General features: G+C 34.9%; 1 protein-coding gene across 5 annotated transcripts in view; it reads right to left on the reverse strand.

Annotated features, from left to right (window-relative positions):
- Positions 1 to 3,903: 3,903 nt before the first annotated feature.
- Positions 3,904 to 20,999, reverse strand: part of PCDH9 (protocadherin 9) — an 895,458-nt gene continuing 878,362 nt past the window's right edge. For all 5 annotated transcript variants that reach the window (XM_044249854.1, XM_044249852.1, XM_044249851.1 and 2 more), the window contains one exon: positions 3,904 to 6,144. In XM_044249854.1, coding sequence (XP_044105789.1) covers positions 5,771 to 6,144 — 374 coding nt within the window. In that variant the 3' untranslated portion in view covers positions 3,904 to 5,770. The remainder of the gene's footprint in view (positions 6,145 to 20,999) is intronic.

Below are 20,999 nucleotides of genomic sequence, written 5' to 3' on the forward strand. Positions count from 1 at the left end.
AGGACCTGCCACTGAGGCCAAGTTGTTATATTGACATCGAAGTACGTTTACGATGTATGGATTTAATGGTGAATGCATATATGTTACCTTAAATCTTTTCATGATTTTTGTCTTCGACAAAGTGAAAACACTTTATCTACAAAATAATATGGACCACAACTGCTTATGTGAACAGTTTGTTACAAGAAAATAGATGTGATGTCATGAAATATAAAAACAGTGTAATTTCATGTAGAATCACCTAATACTGTATCACAATACATCTTAATTGTGTTAGAGTTCCAAGGTGAAGATTTTTCTTATTATAATTGAGAATCATTATTCAGGATGATGTCATAACTAATGACGAATTTGGAAGTGAAATAATAAACTCCTGTTAGAAGAACCACAAAGATAATGTTCAGCAGGGTGACTATAGTTAATAACAATGTACTGTATAATTGAAAATTGCTAAGAGAGAAAATCTTAAAAGTTCTTGTCACAAGAAAAAAAAATTATAATAATGGACGGTGATGAATGTTAACCAGATGTGTTATGGTGATCATTTTGCAATATATACAAACAGCAAATCATGTTGTATACCTGAAACTAATGTAATATTATATGTCAGTTATAGCTCAATAAAAAAATGTTTAAAAGAACAACAAAAATTTAGAAAAGACACAGTGGAACTGTGATATTCTTTGAAAAATCACTGCAGTTGAACATATTTGCAAATATATGAATTCTAGATTAGCTGGTATTGAATAAGTCCAATAATAATTGTGTCATATATATGCTAATAAGACTACAACAATAGGACTTTATTTTTTATTTTTTTAAAAGATTTTATTTATTTAATTGACAGAGAGATACAGCAAGAGAGGAAACAGTAGCACAAGCAGGGGGAGTGGGAAAGGGAGAAGCAGGCTCCCCGCTGAACAGGGAGCCCAATGCAGGGCTTATCCCAGGACTATGAATGGGATCATGACCAGAGCCGAAGGCAAACGACTAAACCACCCAGGTGCCCCAACGATAGGACTTTGAAGAGAAAATATGAGGATAAAAAATGAAAGACTATTTCAAAAGAGGTTTTTACTATAAAGCTTCAAGAAAAATGTAATACGTTAGTAAAATAAAAAGGCACAGAACTCATTTCCATGTGCAGGACACTAAGAATTTTAAGACATAAGAGGATAAGATGCATTTATAGAAGTGGAAAATAAAGTCCTTATTTAATGTTTTAAAACTGTTGATGGTATCATCAAGATAACAGAAAATTGATATTTTGAGGATACCCATTACTTTATACTTTGAGTGAACTAAATGTGAATGCAAAATTATTATGATGGTCATGTTTTAATGGTATTTATCTTACAAAGATATTCCAATCCTAAGAGGACAATTTTGCATTTTCTCAACGGTGAAAAACTTGGTCAATATCCCCTAAAATTCAGATCAGTAGTTGTGAACAGGAAGGAACAGTATATAAAGTACTCATTATGTGATCTCTGTGCCTTTAAGAACTCTGGGAGAATCTAAAAGCAATCTCTCCCAAAAGAACCAATGAAGGAGCTTCCTTGAGGGAGAGAAGATCAGCTCTGTTTAAAACAAAGCAGAACAATGAAGCATTTTTAAACTGGCAACAGCAGTTTAAAACAGCAGTTTATCCTTCTCATAGTTTGGTTTGCTCTCTTACAAAGCAACACCCTGGCATCCACATTAGAATTGAAACCGACAAGGCATCCCTTTCATCCCTGGCTGCCAAAACTCCTCACTAATAATAATTAGCCATTCCTGGCTTCTAGTCAAGAGAGTTTAATAAATACTAGAAGGGCTTTGGGGCCTCAGCTGTATTTCTAGCATTAGTTAAGGAATGATGGGGGCAGGGAGCATGAGTTTATGCCAAAGGAGATCTGCTAAATAGTGCAGCAAAAGGACTACTCACGAATGACCTAGTAATGAATGACCATTTTTTAAAAATATATTTTATGTTATAGTATGTGTATAAATAATCATTCAAATAGGTCATATTCAGCTTTATAAAGTTTATTTCTATACCTGCCTTAAAAACATTAATATGTAGCATCATAACGTCTGCTAGTTACTCTTAAAGTTATTATCTTTGTACCTTTCATATAGGTGTGCTTTTCTAGGAAATGTAAATGGCTTGGGGCGCCTGGGTGGCTCAGCGGGTTAAAGCCTCTGCCTTCGGCTCAGGTCATGATCTCAGGGTCCTGAGATCGAGCCCCGCATCGGGCTCTCTGCTCAGCAGGGAGCCTGCTTCCTCCTCTCTCTCTGCCTGCCTCTCTGCCTACTTGTGATCTGTCTCTCAAATAAATAAATAAATAAAATCTTTAAAAAAAAAAGAAATGTAAATGGCTTTAGTTTCCAGGTAAATAATGATTCATGATATTCAATGTCTACATAATCAAACAATGTGTATAATACTGAAGGAAGAGTCATTATGAATATACTAGTTTATTTACTTAATACGTTCTTCATCTTGGTTTGTGATATTATCAATGATAAAATTTCATGGGGCAAAAAATAAATAAATAATTAAAATTTCAGAGCATATAACTGAATGCCTTGAAAAGCATAGACATTGTAAAACAAATGAGTAGATATTGTTATATTGTATTTATTCAGAGAAATATGGTATGGTAGGGATGGGGAGCTTCTTTCCCAAACTTGTGGTTTGTTTTCTCTCTTTTTTCCCCCTGTTTTTATTTATTTATTTATTTATTTATTCTTTTTTTTAAGATTTCATTTATATATTTGACAGAGAGAGAGAGATCGCAAGCAGGCGGAGAGGCAGTAGAGAGAAATGAAGGGAAGCAGGCTCCCCGCCAAGCAGAGAGCCCCATGCGGGGCTTGATCCCAGGACCCTGGGATCATGACCTGAGCCGAAGGCAGAAGCTTAACGCACTGAGCCACCCAGCCGCCCCTTTAATTATTTATTTTTTTAATTTAAGTATATTTCCACTCTTTAGAGGAAAGAAAAATATAAGAGAAATTGTTTTACTTTCTCTCACCCTTCACTCTAAAAGGCAGAGGGGAATGACTTATCTGATTGGTAAAACCTAAAGGAAGACTGTGCAGGCATGAATTTTATTTTCTTTTACCTTTTCCATAGTAGCCTGTCTTCAGGATTCCTTCACTCTCTGTGCCCTGGGGCAGGTTGTGCCCCCCTAGGTCCCGAGTAACTGGTAAGTCAGGCTTACTCAGAGGTGATAGGATATGATTTCAAACCCAGTCACGGAGCAAGCTAGTATCTTTATCTCCATGTCTCTAACTCCTGAGTCCTACTTCTTAGGGCTTCAGAAAGCTCTAGAGGAAGAGTCAGACCAGATTACCTACCCTCAAATCCCACCATGAGTGAAAAGGGACCCAGCTGCCCTCTGGAGAATAGAAGCACCTGGCATATATGTGAGCATGTCTTATGATCCTCAACAGCTTTCTCTACCTATTTTCCTAACCTGAAATAAATACAGATGAAGTTTTCGCCCTTGTTTCAAGGCCTTAGTCCTAGAATAATCTTCTTCTGCTTAGCCAACAATAAAATATATGAGATTTTGTTTCATGCAATCTTGCTGAAGAGATTGAGAGTCAAGAAGGTAACTGCGCTAACTCGTGCCCCCTGCCAGCTTCCCGACACGGGGTTCCACTTGGACAAAACTTGCATGCATCGTGACTAGAAAGCGCACCAACTTTCTCCACGAATTTCCCTAGAAAACGATTGCATAGACCATTAAGGGAGTGTAACGAAAACTTGATACCTATTTTCAGAACACAGGTAGTAAGCCCCTAATGAGTCTGCCTTGATTTCTAATTAAGAGCTGTTTTATCAACATATATTTATACGACAATTAGAGTAGAAATCATCGCTTTGGATGTTGACCAAGAATTAACACACTACGATCAGGAATTCAGAACATTTATTGCAAGAGCTGAATAGTTGTAAATAACGTAGAACTGGCAAAGCAGTAACAAGGATAATTGTTTAGATATTTATTCTGTCAAAGTCATCAAACACCCCTCACAAACCGACAAAAATGTACTGCAATAAGCAATGCACCCCTACCCATTATTTTCCATTATACTGTGGAAAAACGTGAATTGCTATTTACAAAGTAATTTTATTTTTGGTAAGAACAAATTAACTATCAGATTAGCAAACCTTTTTTTTTTTTTATTTTTTATTTATTTATTTTTTTTACTTTTAAACTGATGTTGAACCGTGGCATTAAGATAACTTTCACTTCTTTCAATAAAGACATTTTGTTGCATGCTATTTATTTGTTTAAATCATCTGTCATGCCTTAACAAAAACCTCCTAAGAATGTTCGAATTTGGATTTGTTTGCACGTGCAACTGAGATCTTATTAACATTAGTTGTCACTCTGCTGGTTTGACCTAAGTGACAAGATGCTGGTACCCGCCAGGCATTGACCGACTATGATAACAAACAGTTAAACAGCAATAATTAGAGATTTATCCCTTTATTTCCCCCAACTAGCCTACCTGGAGAATGTTCTGTTACATCATGAAGGCACAACACATTAAATATTTTGTGGCTATGGTCTAACACTTGTGTTACAACAACATTATCGTATATGAGGATCAACACAAACTCTGCCATTTCAACAAGGTTGTAGACACACATTTGCCCAGTTGAAACTATTTTTGAATAGTAATTTTTCTTTGATATATGCTAATTTTGATACATTAGTTTTGTATGAGTGACAAGTACAGGATATTATATTACTTTCTGAAGGCTAACACTTTCCCATTACTCTCTCACTTAATGCTACTAATTAAGTGATTTTGCTTCGCCTACTTTGAAAACAAGGATGTCAAGAAAATAGGTTCTGAATTTCCAAGCTTTTGCAGAAGTCCTGTTTTTATATAAACTTTTCGTCTTCTCTTTATTTTTTACAGAATCCTAGCATCATAAGCGGTCACAGAAGAAGCAAGATTCCAGAACCTTTTTTTAAACACAAGTATTTGAGATCCTTTGAACAATGTGTGTCAAGACAGACTACTAACGCAGAAACACCTCACTAAAAGAAACAACAAAAATAACGACAAAGAGGCAAATTAAGAAGAAGGAAGAAGCAACCATAAAACACAGAGTTATGCTACAACAGTTTTTAGGTGAACATCGTAAGTACACAAAAGTTGTTAATAATAACTTGCTTCTATTTACAAATACTTTAACACTGATTGACTTACAAGTATCCACTAACGTTGTTAACAGCACGATAGGTTTAATGCTTATCTTTTAAATTTCGCTTGAAGTATAATGTCAAGTAGAGCAGTCCCAGCACAAATCAATGACAAAAAGAGCACAAGTTTCTAACTGGATATGTTTGTCAGTCACTCTAATCCACGGAACTTTCTTACTCTCCAAATGCATATTCTATTGTTCATAGCAGCAGTCCAGGGTCAAAAGTAAAATTCAATTAAAAAACAACAACAACAACAACAACAAAACAAAAAACAAAACAAAAACAAAAAAATGGATATTTGCACAATGGAGTGATCTCTGGAGAGTTTAATCAATTCTAGTAAACAAGATCACATGGCTAGTAGAACTATCTTCTCTTTTATGCTGTAAAATTTTGTATCCTCCATGGTGCTAACACAAAGTTATGGATATCCCTGCTATAAAGGGGCATAGTTATAGAGATCTATTGAATACATAAAGCTCTGACACACAGGGTATTAGCATGTCTATTTAGATTAAAGTTATTAGGTCCCATATAGCTTTTTTTTTTTTTTTTTTTTAGAGTTGGTGCTCCTTCGGACTCTCAATAGTACCTCCCGCTTGCTTATAAGACTTCAGATTTGCCAGAGGAATGTCTGTCATGTGGCTGCCATTGTTGAAATGGCCTTCATTGGAGCCATACTGCTTACGGTCATTGAACTGGTTCCTGTTGCTATCTTCTTTCCAGGATCTGGTAAGGGTGTGCCCATTCACAAGCTTGTCCTTCTTGACCCATTCTTTCTGGGGTGCAAAGGTTGAGAGAGGAGATTTAGGGTGTTGATATGGACCCAAGCCAGGAGGCATCCAGCAATTATCAGAGTGACCCAAAACCAAGCACTCTTGAGTGCACATCTCTGTAGCTTCAGCTAATCCTCGGGGACCCAAAGGCCCATCTACAGAGGGCAAGAGACAGAGAGAATAAGAAAAGAAAGTGGTTAGAATTTTAATGTAAAATTGTCTCCTTAGACAAAAAGTGCATCAGTGATCTCATTTTCTCATGAAAAGCGTAACTTAAACAATTCAAAGAATTCAAATGCTTTCAAGAAGGAATAAAATTCCTTGCTGTGAAAATAAGAATCATCTCTTTCCTTAGGCCTTCACTTACAGCTAGAAACAGAAAAGAGTAAACAGATACATCATTTCAGATCAACCCTTTCCATGGCATATGTATTATTACTGATTTATCTTCTAATCCTCAACTAAAAAAAGCTCTTATTTATGAGAAATCATGAAAAATAGAAAAATTTTACATGTGATGTTGAAAAATGTGTGAATGTACAACTCCATAAAAATAAAAAGCAAAAGTACTGCTTGAAATATTATATTAAAAGTAAGAACTATAGGGCACCTGGGTGGCTCAGTGGGTTAAGACTCTGCCTTCAACTCAGGTCATGATCCCAGGGTCCTGGGATCAAGGCCTTTACCTGGCTCTCTGCTCAGCATGGAGCCTGCTCCCCGACCCCCCACGCCTGCATCTCTGCCTACTTGTGATCTCTCGCTCTCTCTCCGTCAAATAAATAAATAAACAAATAAAATATTTTTAAAAATAAATAAATATAAAAATAAAATTAAATACTCTAAATTTACATAAAATACCATTTTTTCCATATAAACACCTGTTAATTTACATGAAATCACGTGAAAATAACTGCACATTTTAAAAAATCAAAAATAATTAAAAGAATATTTTAATTAATGTGTATGTAATTAAAAGAACACCTAGTCTTCTGCAAACATTCTGAAATCCAAGTAAATAAAAAGTCATTTTCATCTGAAGACAGCATTTGTTTTCTTCCAAGCTTAAACTATTTTCTTTATTTCTAAGTGTATTAAATAAACTGGATTTCACTAGAAGGAAAGTTTAGCTAAGTTGCAAACTGGATCACATGAAGTCCAATATTCAGGGGAAAAAATCATCATAGATATTTATCTATTAGTTTGTGGGGTTTTTTGTTTGCTTTTACTAGCAGGCAGTCTAGAACATACATTTTAACCAGATTTCAAAAGTAAACTCTTTTCTGATTCTATAAAAAGGAAATTAACCTTTTACTGAAAAACAACAGCCAAAATGATTTAGGAAAATTTGTTTTGCTTTATTCTTTTCCCCTTGATTAAATAGTCAAGTGATAAGTGATAGGCTGGAAATTAGGAATTGATTTTACGAATGAAGTTACCTGGATAGGCAAGACTAGAGAGTTATCAGAGTAAAAACATAGGAGAAAGTGATGAAAACATCTGCATGATTGCCTCAACAATGATTAAAACACTTAACAGCTAGAATGTGTGTCTTTGCTAAAACCCAAATTAGCACTACTGGCATTTAAGTGCCCAATAATTGTGTTGTTATTGTTGTTGTTTTTAAATATTAACATCTGTTTGGCTTACTAATACTCCAGTTATTCCTTGCATATGGAAAAATACCTTCCAAAATAGGTAAAAATTGATGGCCAATACTGGAGACCCCAAAACATGAGCAACATCACAACAGACACCAGATGTGAAAACAACATGGCTGAAATTTACCATTTCCTACAAGTTCAAATTTTAGTCATTTTTAAAATCTAAAATCTTCTCTTTAGAATAACTTTAAAATTCCTTCTCATTTGACCTGTATTCTCATCCCCTCAAAAGAGAAAAGTTTTATTTTGTTTAAACACATGTTTGTTACTCAAAACTATTTCTCACCAATCTCCAATGACTACTACTTCCTAGTATATTTAACTTAAACTTCTCTATGGGCCTTTCTTTGCCCTCTGAATTCTGCCCATGCTTCAAAAGTTCAAACTAATTTCTTCCTTTTAGGTTCACAGAGGTGTGCTCAAGGACTCTACATCCACAAAGCTAACACATTTTGCTTAAACCAAACCATGTTCCATATATTGAGACCACAAATTTAGAAGATGCTTTTTGCCTCTTCCATTTTCTTTATTTAATTATTTAATTACATATTCTTTCAAGGTCAGCTTGCTTCCCAAGTACCACTGCTAACTTCCATAACTACAACAATTCATACCTCATATGCACCTTGAAGATTTTCACAGTCCTCTGATGAATGACAAATGTCCTAACTGAGCTCCCTCAATTTTTGCCTTAATGATACTTTCATCTTTTGGGGGAGGTTCTGTACATTCATGAGGATCACTTTATTTTTTTTTATACCAAACTAGATTTAAAATCCATTAATGGGGGAAAAAATTACTTCTCAAGTCTTCTGATTTCTCATAGTGCTAAGCAATAGTGATGATCTATGAACAATGTTAATTGTTAATTAAAATTTTATGGGGTTGAAAATGTTCTGAGAAATAATTAAATATATCTGAGAAATAATATATCTGAGAAATAATTAAAAATATCGTCTGCTTAAGGCAGACCTTAAGTAATTATAATAGAAGATGCTGATTTAACAAACATCACACCAAAGCTTCCTCAACAACACATCTCTTTGCCTAGCAATACTTTGTGACAGCTAATAAATGAATTATTTAACTTTTCTGTTAAATATATTCACTACTTTCAAGACATCAATGGAGGTAAAGTAATCACCAGTTTGATGTATAATCTAGCTTGAGGACAAGATACCAGCCTTTCATTTTTACTTTTCTAGAACCATTAAGTTTTTCTTGTTGTTAATACCTCCAAAGGAAAACAAATAATCGGCTACCTCAGAAATAACAATATTTTATTGAGTACATAAAAAAGGGAGAATATGCAAGATTATTTTTAAAATAGCTTTATCCAACATTCATTACCGTCTCATTAAACTAAGAATATTATCCAGAGATTGAGAAAGTGTGTATGTGTGTGAGTATATGTGAATCCTTAGTCCTCAGCAGTGAGGGACACATTTTAACAAAGAGCATCTTTTTTCAGAACATGTAACATTTATTTATTCCATAAATATTTACTGAGCATGTACTATATGCTGACACTGTGACAGGCACCAAGAATACATCAGTGAACAAAATCAATGTCAACCCTGTCCTCATAGAGTTTTCAGGTTATCTTGGGAAACAATTATTTTAAAAGCAGTGAACAAAGAAGAGAGCAAAAGGTGTCCTTAGGAATGAAAGGTGTCATTACCAGTTAGCTGATTTAAGAAGGTTTGTCTCTTTACAAGGTGAAAGATGGACTTTGTTCTCTGTTATGTCATTTCTATCTTTTTCTGAAAGTTCCTCTTACAGATAATTGACAATTGAAGGCATCACAGTCAAAATTTATGTGTACTATACAAAAATCTTTGACTTGAAATAAAATTAGTTTCTTTCCATTAAACAATATTAATCACTCTCTGAGAATTGTACTTAATGATTTATATTTATGAATAGATTTGAAAGCCTTTGATAAAATATATAAGTAATTTACAGACATTTTGTATGTTTTTAGGTAAGTCTTTCAGGTACTCAACGGCTGTATAAGATTTAAAGATCCACCACAATGTGGTAGACAACACAACAGTGGGATGAAAGTCCAAAGTTTTTTTACAGCTCTGAAGGAGAAAATGCCTCTCGGCAGGGACCACACAGAGAACTGCAACGAAGAATAGGTTAAAAAGAAACTGCGATTTCAGGGGGCAGTTTATGCACGGCAAATAGGGTGGGATGTTTCCTGGGCTCTCCTTGGATTGACTAATAGTTGAATAATTCCTGAAAATCTAGGGCGTAGGGGCTGTCCCCAGTTATTTGGTACCTAAGAGCTGTGGCACTTAGGGAGATTGCATAATGATCTAGGACCCTAAGAGCTCTAGAAGGCGAGTAGTGTGTGGTCTGGGTTTATTCAAGAAGGGGAATTCTAGCCAGGGCCTCAGAACTGAATCAAGACTGCATTAAAGAAAAAAAAAAAAACCCTATATTAAAAACCTATATTAAAGTATATTATACCAGTGTCCTTATATGCTTGAGCTGCACTATGGGAAAATATACTTTGCTTTATGCTTTGCTAAGTTTTTATTTTGGGATATGACATTAAAGAGGGAAATGTTTTCTTTTTTTTTTTTTATTTGGGCCTTTATATAATCACCGGCAGTTGCCCTGATATTAAAACAAACAAACCAACCAACCAAAAAAACCCAACAACAAAAAAAAACCCATGGGTTTTATTTTGGGAAGTAACAATGCTTCCAAGTTGTCATGAATGGGTAAAAAGGAAAAAAAAAAGCAACAAAAAACAAAACAAAACAAAAAAACCCACTTTTTAAATTAAAAAGTCCTGACAGTCCCTGCTCTTTAGAAGTTTATAATCGGAAGCATGCTGAACATGGAAGAGTTTCCAATTCATTTCTTTTATTTTTAGAAACAGTGACTGAGTTGTTTTATACTTTTTGAAAGGAGAAAAACATTCTTTCTAAAGCACTGATATGGAAAACTGTCACTTTCTAAAATATAATTAAAAATAACCATTCATGGGGCGCCTGCGTGGCTCAGTAGGTTAAAGCCTCTGCCTTCGGCTCAGGTCATGATCTCAGGGTCCTGGGATCAAGCCCTGCATCGGGCTCTCTGCTCTGCAGGGAGCCTGCTTCCTCCTTTCTCAGCCTGCCTCTCTGCCTACTTGAGATCTCTGTCTGTCAAATAAATAATTAAAATCTTAAAAAAAAAAAAATAACCATTCATTCTCCATCAAATACAGGGCACTTGAAATATCAGGAAAGTTTTGATAATATTGCAGAAAGTATACACATTAAAATATTGCTCCTTATCTTTGGCCATGATTATTTTTAATGCTATCACTATAAGTAATTATTTTAATTGATAATTAATTATAGTTATTTTCCATTCATAAGCTCCCCCAGAAAATGTTTACTGAATATCTGTCATGTGCCACATATATCAGATACTGTGCTGGATTCTTAATAAATGTCTGAAGATTTTTACATGTGTAAAAATCCACACGCATTTTCCCTGTTTCTCCAATTATTTATTTACTTTCTTGTCCTGCTTGTGCAACATCACACAGTATCCACTTAGAACCCAGGTCAGGAATCCAAACTTCTTACCAATACTTTTAACAATTTCAGCATTATGCAATTGGTTTCCCTTCTCTTCAAAAATAATTAAAATCCACCATCATGATTTTTCTAACACTGAAGCTTTTATTGATTTTTCTTAAAAGCCTAAATTATTTGTTCCCTTTCAAAATCTGCAATCTATGAGCTTGGTTATCATTCCAGGTTTCTGAATGTATAAAGACACAAGGGTTGGTAAAACTATACAAGCCATCTGTCTCTGCATTTAAATGTTGAAAGCAAATACAAAAGCACATAACTGAAAGCTTGAAAGTTGTCTCAGTTAATATTTATATCAGGTGTCAGTGTATTTCCCTCTCCACATTTGTACAGCTCACCTTCTCACTCAAAACCCAACAAAACACTTTTTCTGTGGTTAGGCATCAACAGCTGTCAGAGAGCTGCTTGAATTGCTGACTTTTAAAGATGTGAATTTACAATGTGAAACTATCCAAATTAATGGATCTCCAGCAATCCCTGAATGGTCGGATAGTTGAATGGGTTTTGATCTCGTTTTGTTATACCCAGAAGCAGAACTGTTTCTTCATTGATTAACTCACTGCTATAATTAACAAGTACCTTATGGCCTGTCCTCCACATAATTTTCCACCTGGTGACTTTAAAACCTTTTAATTTCAAAGCTTGAAACGAATATTAAAAAAAAAAAAAAAAATCATGAGATCTTTCCTATTTCCGGTTAGGTTTCATAATATATGAAGATTTGGCCTTTTATGTGAATGAATTTTGTTTAGAATTTTTACTGTTAGGTAAAATAAGATTAAACAGACTGCCAGAGTTGAATTGCAAAAGAGATAAGTCATTTTTATATCATTTGGGATCAAACTCATCCCTTCTCACTCAATTTTTCATTTTGCTCAATTTTTATTATAGGAAAATACCTCTTCCTTGCAGAACGCACCTGATTCTCATGTTATAATGGCATTTTTGTGATAAGAACATATCACCATTTTTATGCAAAACATTTGTTCTTAAGTTCTAATTTTGCTGATTTCCCAAGTTTTATAGTAGCAGGAATGGAATATGCAGAGTCATGCATCCCTAAACACCTTGGAGTGAAGGATAAAGCCACAGATTTGGATTTGCTGAAGCAGTTTCCCAGATCTCTAGGTACAACGATGAAACTTCTTTACTTGTTCTAAAGAAATTTCCATGTAGGCTTTTATCCTATAATGTTACTTCACACTTGCGTTTATTAATATACTGAGAAAAACCTTACTTTTCATACTTATTTCTTGCCTAAATCAATTTTCCTATAATAAAATTTCAGGGAAACAAATATTTTCACTCACTACATTTGAAGTTAATTTTAGCATCTCTAAGAAACCAATCCAAAAATATTAGTATTTTTAGTAGCTCATTTTCACCATCATTTTTAGCTTATTTCTGTGTTTTCTTTAACTTTTTTTTTTCCTTTTTCCCCTTATCTTTCTTTCTTTTTTCTTTTTTGATTTTCCCTTTTTTTTTTGAGGCAAGCTGTAACAGTGGAACAATTTCCTATCATTGTTGTGGATCACCTCAAATGGAAAGCCAAAGCTAAAAGCTTATGTCAATACAGAGGGCCCTGAAAAAAAAGTCCGATAAAGTCATTTGCTAGGTACCCCTCCTAATTACCATTCCATCATCACTGTCTTTATTGAACAGTTGCTCTTAAAAATCAAATCAGTTAATTTCCTTCCAATCTAAATATGGGAAAAATTAATTTCAAATATGAGAAGCTGGCATGAAAAACAGAGGAAGTTGTTGAGCATTGCCCACATTCCCTTTTGATACATCATTCTACTTCAGATCCTGTTACACGATGCCAAGTCAAAACTTTTAAATCAATGTCACATGGGAATAAATATCAGCTATTACTCTGCTCTTGCATAGAAAAATAATCAAAAGCTATAATAAATTCTATGGCCATGAACTGAGATTGGTATATGATGTAATACGGCACAGTTATGTTGACGGTCTAAATCCAAAAATAGATCTGGCATATTTGAGTATACTTATGGGAAAAATATTTTTCGTTCATTTACTCAACAGGTTTTGTTTGATCTCAAACAAAACAAAACAAAAAACCTGTTTTAGTTTCAAGAGATTGCTGCATAGAACAACAAAAATCAGAACCAGTCTAGAAATCTCAGATCACATGGTCATCATCGATAGCCAGGGCAAACAGAAACATATTTGAAACACAATAAAACAATGAATTAATATGGACTTTGTGAAAGTAATTTTAGATTCCTAAGAGATTTCAGCTCCCAGTTTCTCATCTATAAATTGAGAGTAAGAGACTAGATTTTGATGAATGACCTCTACCGTTTTCTTATTCCCTTATCAAATTCCATTGTGGTTTGCCATAGATAATCAAACTTTTCAGTGTTATATTCGTTTTAGTAATGAGAAGCCCCAGACAGAACAAAGGAATTATAAATCAATTTTTCCTATCGACTACTGTATTATTTAGGTCACATTTAGGTCTTTGAATGTAAAACTATATTTAGAACAAGTATTTAGATTTCTAAATCTAAGTAAAAACCTAATGATTTTGGCAGAGTTTTTAGCTTATAGATCAGATTTAAACCTACATTGTGACTGCCCCTACAAGTCACCTTGAGAAGCAAATGCAAAAACCCACACCAGCAGGATTTGACAAAACCTTTGGTTAACAAGTAAACAAGGATTAAATGTTTTACACATTCCTCATACAGATTTTTTTCCTTGGTCACAGATGAAAAGTCAACATTTGCAGATGGAGACAGTCCAAATACAATAACACATGGCCAGCCCAAGCAGCAGATTCTCTGCGGGAGAGGATATTGCTATTTGGACAAACGTTATAGCTCACAAAGAATGGAGAGCACTTCCTTAAAAATCTTTAGCTTTCTTCTGCATGGCATAAATATCCGCTGCCTTTTTCTCACCTGCAAAAGCTAACTGTTGCAAAGAAAATTATCTTTGATAATTTTTTCTTAGCCATTATCAGTCTTTGATGTTGCAATCAGTTGAACGGGAAAGGTCTATGGTTATAGAGTCTTTAAATTAATGACCAAATTTTGACCAAATTGTATGATGTGAAACACCTTATTTACATCATTGCAGATCACATTTACTTTCTTTTATAGTTTATCATTTCTTTTGATTATATTTAATAACTTTCATTTCAAGTCTCATTCACATATTGATATTTAGCTGAATTAATCTCCATTACTTGCAAATTGCATTGTTTCTCAAAAAAAAATGTAGTAAATCTTATTTGATGGGCAACACATTTTAAGGAGCCAATCTAAGGTGTTAAGAAATAAAGTAAGTTTTTACAGATTAATTTTAGGCTGAGCTCCAAATTAAAAAAAAAAAGAAACAAGCTATGTAATCTTCTGCCCCCTTAAAAAAAAATTCTCAGTTGCTTATCTAAAACTAGGTCAGTAGTACACAATATTGTGAAGTAATCTGCCTTTACACAATCTCCACTGGTTCCCATATTGCAGAATGGGGATAGGAAACATAAACTGGTGAGCTTAACTTTCATTTGCACAGTGGACTCTGATGATCTTCACCTGGGACGCTTGTAACTGCAGCCTTGTTCCTCCCTAGTCTGAGCTACAGATTCTTCTCACAGTCTTCAGAAAGCATAGAGACTTGTCCCAATTTATTTTAAGCATTCTGGGTCCTCAGTTCCCTCACTGCTAACAATCTCACAAACCCCGCTGCTGCTCACGTTCAAGGACTTGACTTTGAGATTCGCGGACATTGAGGACTTACCCTCTTCCGTTCTGTGCTGTCCCTGTGGTCCAAACAACTAAAGCTCTCAAACTTTCACATGTATCAGAGTTAGCTGGAGGGCTTTTTAGTGCATATATATGCTTGACCCCAACCAGGAATGTTGATTCTGTAGGCTTGAGGTGAAACCCCCAAATTTTCAAATTTAACAAGTTCCTTGGTGCTGTCACTCTTTTCCTGATTTCTCCAGTCCATCACTAGCCTCACTGTTTCTGTTTCCTTTTCCAGACTTCTAACGGTTGGACTGCCCAGTGCTCCTTTTCAATCAATTGATAAATAAGGATATAGATGACCCTTGGACAACGAGGAGGTTCAGAGCACTGACCCCCCATGCTGTTGAAAATCTGCACACTTTTGATTCCCCGCAAATTTAACTACTAATAGCCTACTGTCGACCATAAGTCTTACTAATAACATAAACAGTCGATGAACACACATTTTGTATGTTGTAGGTATTACATATTATGTTCTTATAATAAAGTAAGCTAGAGAAAAGAAAATATTAAGAAAAGCATAAAGAAGATACATTTGTAGTACTGTACTGTATTCATAAAAAAATAAAATAAAATTCATGTCTAAGGGGCCCATGCAGTTCAAACCCATGTTGTTCAAGACTCAACTGGTGTTACAAGTATGTAACTAATGCACTTATATTTGTTTCCTATTACTGCTGTAACAAATTATCACAAACTCAGTGGCTTAAAACAACATAAATTTATTCTCTTACAGTTCTGGGAGTCAAAAGTCTGAAATCAATTTCATGAAACTAAAGTCAGCATGTCAACGGTACTGCTTCCTTCTGGAAACTGTGGGGGGAGATTCCATTCCCTTTCCTTCTTTTAGCTTTTGGTGGCCATCAACATTCCTTGACTTCCAAGTACTTCCTCCATTTACAAAGCACATCTATCTCCCCTGCTTTTATCATAGCCTTCCTCAAACTTCCGAATCCTTCTTATAAAGACCATTATGATTACATAATGCCTAGGTGGCTAATCCAGGATAATCTTCTCATCTCAAAATCTGAAATTTAATCACAACTGCAAAGTCCCTTTTGCCATGGAAGATAACATTGTCACATGGTCTAGGGACTAGGATGTGAATCTATTTGGGGGCTACTCGGTCTAACATAATATTTAGGGCAGAATGCATCACTCCTTTGCCTCCCATCACATCAGAGTAATAGACATGCGCCTTTCTATGGTCCAAAAAAGTTTCACATGATCTGGCTTCTGTCTAACTCTCTGAACTCATATCTCCCACCTGCTCTCCACAACCCCACCTTACTCTGCTCCACTGACTTTCTTGCTGTGCCTCAAATACACCAAGATTAATGAGGTCCTCAGATTTGCTATTATTTCTGTCTGGGCTGTCTTTTCTTTGGCCTTAAAGAAACTCACTCACTGCATTTAGAGGTTTCCTCAAATTCAATCATAGAGGCATTTACTGAGCACTTTATAAAAACAAAATATCTGCTACCCAGTCACTCTATTTCCTTACCCAGCTGATTTTTTCTTGATGGCTCTCATTGTTACCTGCCACAATATATTTATCTGTTAATGATCTAGCTCTCACAGTAGAATGTAAGCACCACAAAGCTAGGTAGTTTGTTTTTTGATAACTGCATGTGTTACCAGGGACTGGGGCATTGTAGATAATTATTGGAGATGTTTCAAAACAGATGAATAAATGAAGTTTGTTCTGAGCCACCAGATCAGTGAGCTAACATAAAAACTGTACACAAAAGATTATGTCACAAGTAATTTACATTGAGAAAATTGTAATCAAATAGTTTTTACCTGTACATAAGAAACTTTGCTAAGAGTCCCCAGCATAAAACTTCACTAGGATAATACTTGGAATATCTAGATGGAATTAATTAATGCAAAACAGCTGCATTTAAAAGCACTTACACACTACCCTACTTTGGAGATGAAGCAAGTGGAATGTCCCAAAATGAAACATAATTAGGTCGCTTCCTATGTCTTATCAAACTACTTGATCATGCCAGAAAGTTTATAACTCCTTTAACCATCAGAGATCTTTAGATGTCCTCCAAAGTCCAGATTCACAGGATCCGTGACAAAATAATTCTTTAAAGCCTGAAGACACCAAAGTAATTGTTAGCCATTATTGTAAAGCAGAACCTAATGAGATGCAGATAATTGTATAAGATTTAGCTCTTCAGTACAGGAATGTTCAGGTAAGTGGGAAGACATTTTAAAAAATGAAGTTGATTAGGGAATGTATTGAAAACTTAAATGTAGTTTAGACTCTATAAATACACTGGCTTAAAACTCTAAGGGATGAAATTATTTTTCATGAATTTTAGGGGAAAAGGTGATTTTAAAAGAAGCTAATATGTCACATTAGAGTACACATAGAATATCATGGTAAACTTCACTGCTTAAATTCAGCTGAACATAAAGAAAACTACTCTAAAAAATGAGAAGTTTAACGTTATATTTTGAAAGAATCTCCTAAGGGAACTGTTGAAAATGGCATTACTTCATTATTGAAAATGGCCTGTATAATAGACTATTGTGGAGAGAAATCTTGCCCTCTCAGGGTGATGCACAGAATTACCCATTCCAATCTAAAATGTATGTTTATCTCTGAATGCACCTTGCAAATCCAGAGAAATTACTTCATTAATATCGGTCTTTGAAAGATAAATTTCTCTCTTAAAATAATAAGTGTTACATGGGAATTTTATAACATCTATACAAATTCAGCTGAGATTTCCTGCATTATTTTCTGCTCTGCCTATTGCCAATTGGAGACCATAGTTTTCTGATACTAGAAAACATCTTTAATAATTCGATGTTATTGGTAGTTGACCCTAACTCCCAACTATGCGACAGACACAATGTGGCCATACTTACCACCAAAAACTTTTTCTCATTATGATTTTATGAGATGTAAATCATCACCCTTTTTCTGATAAAGAAATAAACTTCATTGCAACATCAATGTACTTAACCATCTAAACAAAAATATTTACAAATTTCTCAAGATTAAGCTTATATTTACATGCAAAATTTTAGGCAAACTACCATTATTCTCAGGATAGAATTTCAGAGTGAAATAGGGAAACAAAAGAGGGGATAGGGCTGCCATTAATTCTGTATCCAGGAGAAAAAAATCTTGGTAAGCAAAATTTGACCTTCTATTCTGAGGGGTCTTCTTTTTTCTTCCTCTGGGTTATTTCAATAATTTCTTTGGAGGTGTTATGGCTAATCACATCTGTTTCCTATCTAGGTCTTCTGTCCCTCTGCAATGAAATTATGCAATGAAATGTTTTATTATCTTCCATATGTCTCTCCAAAATGACCCATCTCTTGGCATAATTGGTGGTTGGTTACTCTGACCAACTCATTAGTCTGATAATGTTATTTACTAAAATGCTAAGTGTTATCCTTTGGAAGAATATCTACACCTCAGTAAGATCCATTGAAAGCCATTTTAATTCATACACGTGAAGGCTTGAGGCATGGTGGCAGATGAATTGGGATTTCGAGATAGAGAAGGCTTTGAGGCATCCATCAAATCTCAAGGTGAAAATATGCCTCTCCACAAGCTCGTGTAGCTAGCATATCTTTCAATGTCCTGGCATGGAAGAGAGGGCACTCAAAAGGATTAATGAGGAGTTTAATGAAGGAACTCTTCGTGGAGTGTGGGCTGGAGAAAGTGCACTAATAAAAATGAGGGAGGGAGGCAAGGACCTGGAAAAGTATGAATTTTTTTTTAAAGATTTTATTTATTTATTTGACAGAGAGAGATCACAAGTAGGCAGAGAGGCAGGCAGAGAGAGAGAGAGGAGGAAGCAGGCTCCCCGCTGAACAGAGAGTGCGATGTGGGGCTCAATCCCATGACCCTGAGACCATGAACCAAGCCAAAGGCAGAACCTTTAACCCATGAGGCCACACAGGTGCCCCGAAAAGTATAAAATTATTACCACTCCCATACCTAAAGGGGAAAGGAACAGGGAGGGTGGGACAGGCTTGAAATCTAGAAAGAACTACAGAAGATTTGGAAGAGTGTATTCTTCCAAAGAGTGAACCAAAGAGTGAACAGACAAGACAAATTATGATATAAAAGATAAGAGCAAGTGTGGGAATGTCTTTGTTTCTGTTTTTTTTTTTTTGTTGTTGTTGTTGTTCGTTCGTTTGTTTGTTTGTTTTTGCTTTTGTAAATCACTAGACACAAAGCCAATAAATATCCAGTCACAAAGGCCTGACTGGTCTAAAGCCAGTTTCAAAATCCTTTATGGTCATCTACCACAAATCCAAGAGTGACCAGTTTACAACAATGCTTCCTATTAACTATACATGTTATATAAGCCAATTACAAGGATAACAACTCAGAATAAATATTAAAAAAAATTTAGAGTCTAGAAATAATTCACATAATGTGAATTATTAAAAAGAGAGCCAGTAAGGATGAACAAAATACACCATTTCTTCTTAATATTTTAGTAAAAACTCTTGAAATGTTGCATTTCATATACTCATCAAAATTCAACTCTTTGTATATGTAGATACAAAAATAACTAACCTAGTATACAGTCATTGAGAATAAAAATTATTGTAAATTCATAAGTCATAATTTCTGTGCCTTTCTGACTATATGCAGGAAAATAAAGTTAAAGCATTTGATTCTTGTTTCGAGTTCTTGAGTTGGCCTCTGTGCCTCAGTCTACCACATCAATAAAATCACGAGACAGCTGGCCCTTGCCAAACATTATCAATACTGCTTAAGATGTCAGTTAGTTTCTCTCTAATAGAAGTGACCTGCACAGTGAACCTTTACTTTTTAATCTAGATGACAGTCAAAGGTCCTGAGATCTGTGAACCTTTGGCAAGATTTATAAAGTTAAGTTGTCATCTAGAACAATTGGTATGGCTTTGGTTCAAAATCAATCACTATGAGTATTCTGGGTCTGGCTGAAATCCCCCAAAATGTTCTCTCTGTCAGCATGGAATGTAAATAGAACAATGAAAGCATATTTTGCTACCATGCTAAAACTAATAAATTGCTTGGAGATGCTACTCGGGGAATATATCTATCCATCTATTCATCCATCAGGTTGAGATCTTCAAGTTACCAAATTGACAGTAGCATTAATTTCGCTAATATAACTAGACTACGTAGGTCTTAATTATATTCGCCAAGCTTCATTTTGCTAAGGGATGACACAGATGAGAGAAGATAAAATGGTGTTACTGGATTAAATAGACTATTGAAGATTACATATTGCTTCAGCTTCCTCCCTTTAAGCAACACAACTGGCACAAATTTTTTTCTCTTTCAGAGTGTTTCTCACTGACCCCAAAGCATTGCTTCTTGGTAATTACTCTTACAGCCACCAAAATGTATTTCCTCTCAGGGAATATGCTACAAAAACCTTATGCAGAGCTAAAGAAGTATCCTTTATGTTTCTAAATGCCTAATTGGGCTCCAGAAACAAACTATGAATATATACTAATGGTTACAATCTGTCCTTCAAATTCTTTGACATAAAGTTGGAGAAAGCCAAAGTCATGAACCAGGATACATACCAAACATCTTCCTCAAATGCGGGATGTTAATTTGTCATGAGAATTTTTTTTTCCGTGCAATAAAATAAAGATTCAAAGGCTTTTTAAAAATAGGCTTGTTTGCAGGGGATGAGGAGTTGATACTAATTAATTCTACAAAGAGAACTAGAAATGACAACTATAAACCATATTTTCCTTACATAAAAATTCACCCCGAAAGTTGGTATCCAGGTGAATGAGTAGGGATGAAGGTCAAGGTGACACTGAAGACTTAATTTGTATTTATATTAATCATTTTTTGGTTAATGACCATCACTATTATTTTAGGAGCTAATGCTGTTTGAAAGTGTGTTACTTGGTTGTCTGCCTACCCCAAAGCTCTTTGGATCCCTAAGATGGTCAGGTCAATACATGAAATTCAAAGCTG

This window comes from Neovison vison, chromosome 5 (assembly GCF_020171115.1).
Source record: "Neovison vison isolate M4711 chromosome 5, ASM_NN_V1, whole genome shotgun sequence".
Classification (NCBI taxonomy): Eukaryota; Metazoa; Chordata; class Mammalia; order Carnivora; family Mustelidae; genus Neogale; species Neogale vison.